The following is a 9488-nucleotide window of genomic DNA, read 5'->3' on the forward strand; positions in this document are numbered from 1 at the left end:
CCAGTTCGGTTTCCACTCAGCTTTGAACTCTGCCCTTTCATTCACGGCGAGGGGGCGGCCAGGCCCGAGGGGTCGGTGTGTGACTCGGCGGCGCGCGCGCCAGAGAAGTCCCGTGGGGAGGACACCGGTGGCCACGCGCTCCCCGCCCCGCCCGCCCGCGCACCTGTCCTGGGCGTGTTGCCCGCGGCCCCGCCCCGCCCTCAGCTCCGCCCCGTGGCCCCGCCCCACTCGTGCCGGGCGCTGGTTGGCGGAGGCGGCGCGCTATGCTAATGAGCCTGACCCCTTCCGCACCTGCCCGGGCCGGGCGCTGCCCGCAAGCGCCCGCGGACTCAGCAGTCGGGACCCGGGCTCGCCCCTGCCGCCCGGGAGGGGAACATGCCGCGCTCCTTCCTGGTGAAAACGCACTCCAGCCACAGGGTCCCCAACTACCGGCGGCTGGAGACGCAGAGAGGTACCGGCTACCTGATCCCCGAGCCCCTCCCGGGACTCGACCCTGCGGGTCGGGGGAGAGAGAGAGGCCCCTGGGAGCGGGGGGTGGGGGGACCCCTGTCCCAGGTGGGAGGAGAAGGAGCCAGCGCCTCTGCGCAGCGGCTGCGGCTGCAGGAAGGTAGGTGGCCCACGGGCGCCTCCACTTCAGGGCACTGAGCCCCGCCTCCGGCAGGGCGGGGGGTTCTCTCCCAACTTGGAGAAGCTTTCTAAGCCCCGAAGTCTCCCTGGAACTCACCTCTTCAATGCGGCCGCCTGTCCCCGCCACTGCAGCCCCAGCTGAAGGGACCCTGCAGTCATCTTCCTAGCACACACGTTTGGGAGGGGTCGCGGGGTAGTGGGAGGGAGGGAGGGCCGTCTGGGGTGGCCCGGCTGAGGGACCCCCAGCGCATGCTGACTGAGGGTGTGAGCACAGGGGATGGGGAGGAGGAGGACTAATGGGCTCTTTCCGGTGCAAAGGCACTGCCCCTCCTGCATTCAGTTCAGGTGAGCCTCCTCCCGGAGCCGGCCTCCCTCCCCCACCTCCCCTCACCCCAGAAGCCCTCTTGCTCATCCTTGCCTGGGCAGGCTGGGCTAAAGGGCTGCAATCCTCCACACACTGGCTCGCCTGGGGAGATGGGTACCCAGCAACTGGGCTGTCCGTTCATTCCCATTGCCTGCTAGGCTTAGGGACACGAGAGAAGAGGACTGTGTCCTTCAGAGGACAGCCTGCCACACGGGCGGTGAGAGCAGTCCCCACCTGGCTTGGCAGCTTCTTGGGACAAAGACCCACTGAGGGGCGCCGGCAGATGCAGTGGTCAGGACTCACGCTCTGTGGCCGGTGGGAGAGAGCAGGAAGGGCACTGCTGGGGCAGGGGCCCCCAGCAACACCCCCAAGAGGCCTTTATCCCAGCTCAGAACCCAGAGTTGGGTGCAGGGGGGGATCCCACCAGGACCCACACCCGAGGCCCAGGCTGCCACCAGGAGGTGCCAGCTAAGACCATGCTTTTCAAATGTGCATTTTGAAATCAGTTCTGCTGGGCGCGGTGGCTCAAGCCTGTAATCCCAGCACTTTGGGAGGCTGAGACGGGCGGATCACGAGGTCAGGAGATCTAGACCATCCTGGCTAACATGGTGAAACCCCGTCTCTACTAAAAAATACAAAAAAAAAAAAAACTAGCTGGGCGAGGTGGTGGGTGCCTGGAGTCCCAGCTACCTGGAAGGCTGAGGCAGGAGAATGGCGTAAACCCGGGAGGTGGAGCTTGCAGTGAGCTGAGATCCGGCCACTGCACTCCAGCCTGGGCGACAGAGCCAGACTCCGTCTCAGAAAAAAAAAAAAAAAAAAAGAAATCAGTTCCATGAGTCACCACCAACAATTTTGTAAAATAAAATAGAGCAGAAACTGTTGGAGTGCCTGGCTCATGGTGAAGGACACTGGCTTCAGTTATGTGTATGTGATGCACATGTAACTACAGATGTGATGGAAAATGGAATTTACATGGGTCATAGTTGCAAGTTTCAAAGTGTTGTTTAGGGTCCATCCGAGTGTGCAAATCTGGGTAGCTGTGCTGGGCCCAGCGGCCAACTGTCATGAGTAGCCTTGTTGCCCACAGTGCTCTCTGCTTCCTGCCCCTGCTTCCCTCCTCACTGTAGCCCCAGCTGCATGGCTTTCTGACAGCCAGGGAGCCCTGGGCGACTTTCTGCCAAGATGTTACCCCAGGATAGACCTGAGGTGCTGGGGTTTGGGGCCTCTCAATCTCTCCTTCTATGGCTCCCCAGGGAACCCCTGAAGCCAGCAACGTACTTAACAGTCTCTTCAACTGGGTGTGGTGGCTCAAGCCTGCAATCTCAGCACTTTGGGAGGCCAAGGCAGGCAGATCACGTGAGGTCAGGAGTTCAAAACTCGCCTGGCCAACATGGCGAAACCCCATCCCTCCTAAAAATACAGAAGTTACCCAGGTGTGCTGGCGGGTGCCTGTAATCCCAGATACTCGGGAGGCTAAGGTAGGAGAATCGCTTGAACCCGGGAGATGGAGGTTGCAGTGAGCCGCGATCACACCCTGCACTCCAGCCTGGGTGACAGAGTGAGACTCTGTCTCAAAACAAAACAGTTTCTTCTCCCCAGGATCTGGACTGCAGAATGAAAAAAAAAGCAAACAAAACCCAGAGAGTATTGGGAAAGCATTTAAAAATCCCAGCAGAAACACATGGTCAGCCTGATGGGCGAGACTGTCTCTTGCCCTGTCCTGCCTCTGGGCTCAGCCACTGGGCCCACAAACAGGGTCCTGGCTCTGTGACAATGCCTGGAGGCAGAAAGGTAGCCATGTCTTAGAGATGGAGACAAGAAATGGTGACTGGCCCCAGCAAAGCCGGGAAACCCGGGGCTCCCCTGTGCTGTCTCCCCAGAACTCTCTTGGACGCTGCCTCTTATCCTGTCACTGCCCTTACTTCTGGGTGGACAGAAACCTGATGACTCTGTAATTAGGAAAACTGAGGGTGGGAGAAGGTCAGGTCAGGAGAGAGTAGCAGATGGGAGATGTTCCCTTGAATTCCCTGTTTCTCCTCATCCTCACAGTGCTTGTTATTGTCTATTTTTGTCAATCCTACTGGGTGTGAGCATCTCACTGTGATTGCGATTTGTACTTCCCTGACGGCTAATGGCATTGAGCATCTTTGCATGTGTTCATTGGCCATTTGTGTATTGTGTTTGGAGAAACAGTTATTCAAATTCCTTGCCCAGGCCAGGTGCAGTAGCTTACGCTTGTAATCTCAGCACTTTGGGAGGCTGAGATGGGCAGATCACTTGAGGCCAGGAGTTTGAGACCAGTCTAGCCAATGTGGCAAAAACCCGTGTCTACTAAAGATACAAAAATTAGCTAGGCATGGTGGCAGGTGCCTGTAATCCCAGCTATCAGGAGGCTGAGGCAGGAGAATCGTTTGAACCCAGGAGGCAGAGGTTGCAGTGAGCTGAGATCGCGCCACTGCACTCCAGCCTGGGCGACGAGAGTGAGACTCCATCTCAAAAAGAAAAAAAAAAAGGTGGGGTGGGGCAGGCGCGGTGGCTCATGCCTGTAATCCCAGTACTTTGGGAGGCTGAGGCAGGCAGATCTACAAGTTCAAGAGTTCGAGACCAGCCTGGCCAACATGGTAAAACCCTGTCTCTACTAAGAATACAAAAATAAGCCAGGCGTGATGGCACGTGCCTGTAATCCTAGGTACTCAGGAGGCTGAGGCAGGAAAATTGCTTGAACCTGGGAGGCAGAGGTTGCAATGAGCCAAGATAGTGCCACTGCACTCCAGCCTGGGTGACAGAGCAAGACTCCATCTGGGGAAAAAAATAGCCAGGCATGGTGGTGCACACCTGTAGTCCCAGCTACTTGGGAGGCTGAGGCAGGAGAATCATTTGGATCTGGGAGGTGGAGGTTGCAGTTTGCAGTGAGCCGAATTCATGCCACTGCACTCCAGCCTGGGTGACAGAGCAAGACTCTGTCTCAAAAAAAAAAAAAAAAAAAAGGCCAGGTGCGGTGGCTCATGCCTGTAATTCCAGCACTCTGGGAGGCTGAGGCGGGTGGATCACGAGGTCAGGAGATTGCGACCACTCTGGCTAACACGGTGAAACTCTGTCTCTACTAAAAAATACAAAAAATTAGCCGGGTGTGGTGGAGGGCGCCTGTAGTCCCAGTTATGCAGGAGAATCTCTTGAACCCAGGAGGCGGAGGTTGCAGTGAGCAGAGATCGCGCCACTGCACCCCAGCCTAGCGACAGAGTGAGACTCCATCTTAAAAAAAAGAATCCCTTGCCCATATTGAAATTGTATTAGTTGTCTTTTTATTGTTGACTTGCTAACATCCTTTATATGTTCTAGTGTTCTAGATGCAATTCCTGATCCAAAAGTCTGATTTGCAAATATTTTCTCCCATTCTATGGGCCATCTTTCTCTACCCAAAGCCTCAGCATGGAGGTAGAAACAGAGCCAGAGATCTATTTTAACACATCTAGAGTAAGAAAGGGATTGAGGGCTGTTGGGAGGTTTTGGCTTTGGGGAAATACAGAATTTAACTCTTGCCTGCAGACTAACCTGTTTATTTGGGGGCTGCTACCCTTAAGTGGACCAACCATGTGGTGTGTGGTGTGCCGGCCCCCAAATTCGGGAACCACTGTCCTGGGGAGGAGCCCAGCCAGGGGCAATTCTGAAAGCCTGGGCCAGAGCACCCCAGCCATGTGGCTCGGCTGCCTTGAGAGCACAGCAGAGTGGGCACTGGTCAGCGGTCAGGGAGGCTTCTGAGCTCACTGCCTCATTATCCACAAAAGGAGATGCCCGAGGGGTAATTGTTGGGTGAGTGGAGGGTGATTAGTTACGAGGGGGCTGATTTTACACTCAGCCAGCTCCTTGCTGCCAAGCGTCTGACTTATGGGTGCTGCGTGGGCGCCTGGAGGATGCCGGCCCAGGCTCGTACCCCTCTGCGGGGGCGGCGGGGGGGACACTCATCAGAGGGACCCGCCCAGCCAAGGCGTAAAGGGCCCTCCTTTACCCACGAGGCCTGTTTCATGTTCCTGACCACGAACGGTCCTGTCAGATGTTTCTTTGTGTTTAAAGAGGAAGTAAGATTCACTCTCTAGACCGCGGGGCCTTCTTCTACATGACTCCACTCCTGGCCATGCTGTCACTTCCCTGCACAGCACCGCCAGCTCCCTTGCAAGCTGGGTCTGCATGCGGGCTCCCAGCTACACCTCCCATGCCAGGCTGCTGATGGGCTGGAATTGGGCCCACGAATCAGAGTTGGAAACACAAAGCGCTGGGGACTCAGTCTTCATCTGTGTATTCTCTCCCCTCCACCCCTCTAGAAATCAATGGTGCCTGCTCTGCCTGTGGGGGGCTGGTGGTGCCCTTCCTCCCCCAAGACAAGGAGGCCCCTTCTGTGCCCGGTGACCTTCCCCAGCCCTGGGATGGCTCCTCAGCCATCGCCTGCATCTCCCTGCCCCTCCTTCCACGGATCGAGGAAGCTCTGGGGGCCTCTGGGCCGGACGCCTTGGAAGTCAGCCGGGTCGACCCTTGGGCCAGCCGGGCCCCCACTGTACCCCTCAAAGACAGCCTGAACCACCTCAACCTGTCCCCACTGCTGGTGCTGCCCACACAGTGGTCCCCAATCCTGGGCCCAGACGGGCACGGGGCTCCAGAAAAACTGCTTGGGGCTGAGCGGACGCCCCGAGCCCCCGGCGGCTTCCAATGCTTCCACTGCCACAAACCCTACCACACCCTGGCCGGGCTGGCCAGGCACCAGCAGCTGCACTGCCACCTGCAGGCGGGGCGCGTCTTCACCTGCAAGTACTGCGACAAGGAGTACACCAGCCTGGGCGCCCTCAAGATGCACATCCGCACCCACACGCTGCCCTGCACCTGTAAGATCTGTGGAAAGGCCTTCTCCAGGCCCTGGCTGCTGCAGGGCCACGTCCGCACCCACACAGGTAGGACAGGGTGAAGGTCTGCAAGGATGGTATGGGCTGGGGCAAGAGGGAGGGCTGTGGGAGTTAGAAAAGGAGAAGGGGTGATTTTATAAACAATTCAGCTTCTGCCTCCTGACTTATCTGTACAGAGTCCCACAGACCACAGACTAGAGGCCAAAAGTCCAAAGTCCAGGTGTCAGTAGGGGCCATTATAGGAGCCACGCCTGTAATCCCAGCACTTTGGGAGATTGAGGCGGGAGGATCACTTCAGGTCAGGGGTTCAGGACCAGCCTGGCCAACACAGCAAGACTCCAGTTTCTACTAAAAATAGAAACTTAGCTGAGTGTGGTGGCACCTGCTGGTAGGCCCAGCTACTTAGGAGGCTGAGGCAGGAGGATCACTTGAGCCCAGGAGGTTGAGGCTGCAGTGAGCTGTGGTCATGCCACTGTACTACAGTCTGAGCAACAGAGCAAGACCCCAACTCAACTCAAAACAAAACAAAACAAAAAACCGGCCAGGCATGGTGGCTCACACCTATAATCCCAGCATTTTAGGAGGCTGAGGTGGGTGGATCACCTGAGGTCATGAGTTCGAGACCAGCCTGGCCAACATAGTGAAACCCTGTCTCTACTAAAAATACAAAAATTAGCCGGGCGTGGCACTGCACACCTGTAATCCCAGCTATTCGGGAGGCTGAGGCAGGGGAATCACTTGAACCCAGGAGGTGGAGGTTGCATTGAGCCAAGATGGTGCCACTACACTCCAGCCTGGTGACAGAGTGAGACTCTGTCTCAAAAAAAAAAAATCAAAAAAATAATGCCATTAAAATACAAAAGTGGCCTGCTCTTTCCAAGAGCCAGCCGACAGCCTCTGCCCAGGCTTTCTGTCAACCTCAGCATGCAAAGAATAAAAACAGAAAGGAAGAAAGGGCCCCAGGAATAAGCTTCAGTCTCCACATCAGGCCCAGAGGTTCACACTTCTGTTTTTATTTTGGTCTGAGGCAGGGTCTCTTTTGCTCAGGCTGGAGTGCAGTGGTTTGATCGCAGCTCACTGCAGCTTTGACTGCCTGGGTTCAAGTGATTCTCGTGCCTCAGCCTCCTGAGTAGCTGGGACCATAGACATGCATCACCATGCCCAGCCAATTTAAAATTATTTGTAGAAACGGGGGTCTCGCTATGTTGCCCAGGCTGGTCTTGAACTTCTGGGCTCAATCTGTGTTCTCACCTTGGCCTCCCAAAGTGCTGGGATTATAGGCATGAACCACTGTGCCCAGCTAGTTCACGCTTTTTCTAACTGGAGGTTCCCTACCCCCTAAATCATGACTCGTGACTGGGACCTTCTGAGTCACACCTGGATGCAGGACAGAGGGAAGGCCTTTTCCAGGTCTCCAGGAAATCCTTTCCGGTTTTTCTCAACCCTTTGATGAGGAGACCCCCCACACCCCCTTTCCAGGCCAAAGGGCCCTGGGGTTTGGTGCCCTCAGCCTGGGAGTGAGGAGTGTGGGGAGGCCCTGCAGGAGGCTGGCCTGGCTAGGAGCATGCCTGGTGTCCCACCAGCAGGAATGCAGGTGCTCTGGGCCCTTCAGGGGCTGCAGGCTGGGGTCTCTCAGGACTCTATGGGGCTACAGGAATGGACACGATTCCCAGTCGCCCTTCCCTTTACAGGTGTTGGGCCAAGGTTCAAACAGGACTTTGTCCAGACCCCATGTTGTCCTGATGGGAGGTGGCTCCTAAATGCTGCCTCCTCGAAGTCCCCAGCTCTACCCCTGCTCTGGATTCTGCTGGAGCTGGCCAGACCCTCCCCACTTGCCTGTCAGTGGCCAGGAACAGCTGCCAGAGGCCCCCAGTGCTTCCCCCGTCCTCTTCCAGTGGCTGAGGCCCCCGGGAGGGCTATTGCAGCAACATTAGGAGATCTAAAGCCTGTGGCCGCCTGTGCTTCTCAGAGGGTCTTCAGGTGTGTCTCGCCCAGGTGTGACGTGCCACCCCGTCCCCACACAGCTCAACCCTGGGTGCTCAGGCTGTGAGCATTTGTAGGGAAGGGATGGGAGTATCCACTGATGGTCACAGTGGGTGTTTTAGCCTTCAGGCCACCTTCCATGGTGTCACCGGCCCCCTTCTTCCTCCCCCAGGGGAGAAACCCTATGCCTGCTCGCACTGCAGCAGGGCCTTTGCCGACCGCTCCAACCTTCGGGCCCATCTGCAAACGCACTCGGACACCAAGAAGTACCAGTGCCAGCGCTGTGCCAAGACCTTCTCCCGCATGTCCCTCCTGGTGCGGCACGAGGAGTCTGGTTGCTGCCCAGGCCCCTGAGAGGCACGTAGTCGGTGCAGGTAGGAGGGATGGTCCTCGCCCTGAGAGCTGGTGTCCCCCCTGCCGCCAGAGGAGCTGGGAGTCTGGGAGGGCAGGGCCTGGCTTCACACTTGGTGCATCCTCCATATCTGTGTCCAGTCAGAACCAAAGACATCCAGCGGGGCCACCGGGGCGGAGGACACTCACCCAGGCCTCCCACCTCACGGAGCCCACTCAGAGAAGACTCCTCTCCCAGCGAAGACTTTCATCAGAACAAGAGCCATGGTTCCATTTCAATGTGGTCAGGTCTCTGGGTCTGCCCTTCCAGGAGTCAGAGCCTTGGGGAGGTGGTCACCAGCATGGGCCGGCACTGCTGCCAGATGACTTGCAAGGCTGCCTCGTTCCCTTGCAGCAGAAATGAACAGTTCGCACTTACAGTGAGCACGGCCGTGTAGTCCTTCCTCAGTAGGCACAACTACCTCTCAGCTGGCCCCTGCCAGCCTTTGGTTTGGGGTCTAGGACAAGTTGTCCCGTGTCACACATCTATGCGCATGTGCACAAACATGTACACACGCCCTCCCCCTCACCAGACTCTCCAGAAGATGGGGCAGGACTGGGGGAGCCCACAATTGGTGGTTCGGATGCGTTGGGATGAGACGGGGCGCCTCTGGGATTTGTCCTGTTCAGAGCCTCAAGGGGCTGGGATCTCAGGGCACTCAACTTCCCCGGCAAGAACAGCCATGGGGTAATAAATGGTCTCTGCACACCTGTATGTTCCATTCTTCGAAGCTTTGAGTCTTGGCCAATCCCCTGGTTCTGTGGAGGAGGTGGGACTCTGAGAAACTCTCTGAGACAGCAGGATTCGGGGACCACCTGGGGCCTTCAGCCACCAAGTAGGCAGGAGACTCTGGGTCAGGGCCTGCCACTGTGAAAAACTCTTCTGAGAGGTGGGGATGCTGCCATTGGGTGAGCAGGGGTGCCGTTGTGGGCAGAAGCCAGCACAGAAGTGGGAGAGCATCCCATGGCACAGAGGAACGGCCGAGAGGCTCCAGCTTGTGCTGGGTAGAAGGCCGAGACCAAGGCCAGGGCAGGTGGTGTGCAGCTGGGGGCAGCGAGTCCTCCCAGCTGCCTATCCCATGGCACAGAGGAACGGCCGAGAGGCTCTAGCTCGGGCCAAGACCAAGGCCAGGGCAGGTGTTGTGCGGCTGGGGGCAGTGAGTCCTCCCTGCTGCCTGGTCAGAAGAGAGGACTCAGGGCTCCTGCTGCAGCCCTCACATGCTGCGAGGGTC

At 57.4% G+C, this 9488-nt stretch overlaps 1 protein-coding gene across 2 annotated transcripts; it reads left to right on the plus strand.

Annotated features, from left to right (window-relative positions):
* Nucleotides 1-302: 302 nt before the first annotated feature.
* SNAI3 (snail family transcriptional repressor 3) lies at nucleotides 303-9054 on the plus strand. Of its 2 annotated transcripts, none has more exons than XM_017859808.1 (4): nucleotides 303-451; nucleotides 5311-5931; nucleotides 8039-8223; nucleotides 8359-9054. In XM_017859808.1, exons 1-3 carry the CDS (start codon nucleotides 376-378, stop codon nucleotides 8218-8220), a joined length of 879 nt encoding a protein of 292 aa, XP_017715297.1. In that variant the 5' UTR covers nucleotides 303-375; the 3' UTR covers nucleotides 8221-8223; nucleotides 8359-9054. The 2 variants fall into 2 exon arrangements, with proteins under 2 accessions (XP_017715297.1, XP_017715291.1); XM_017859802.1 differs by having other exon boundaries at nucleotides 8039-8240; nucleotides 8359-9053.
* Nucleotides 9055-9488: the final 434 nt, after the last annotated feature.

Source organism: Rhinopithecus bieti, unplaced genomic scaffold (assembly GCF_001698545.2).
Source record: "Rhinopithecus bieti isolate Rb0 unplaced genomic scaffold, ASM169854v2 scaffold_1618, whole genome shotgun sequence".
NCBI classification, from domain to species: Eukaryota; Metazoa; Chordata; class Mammalia; order Primates; family Cercopithecidae; genus Rhinopithecus; species Rhinopithecus bieti.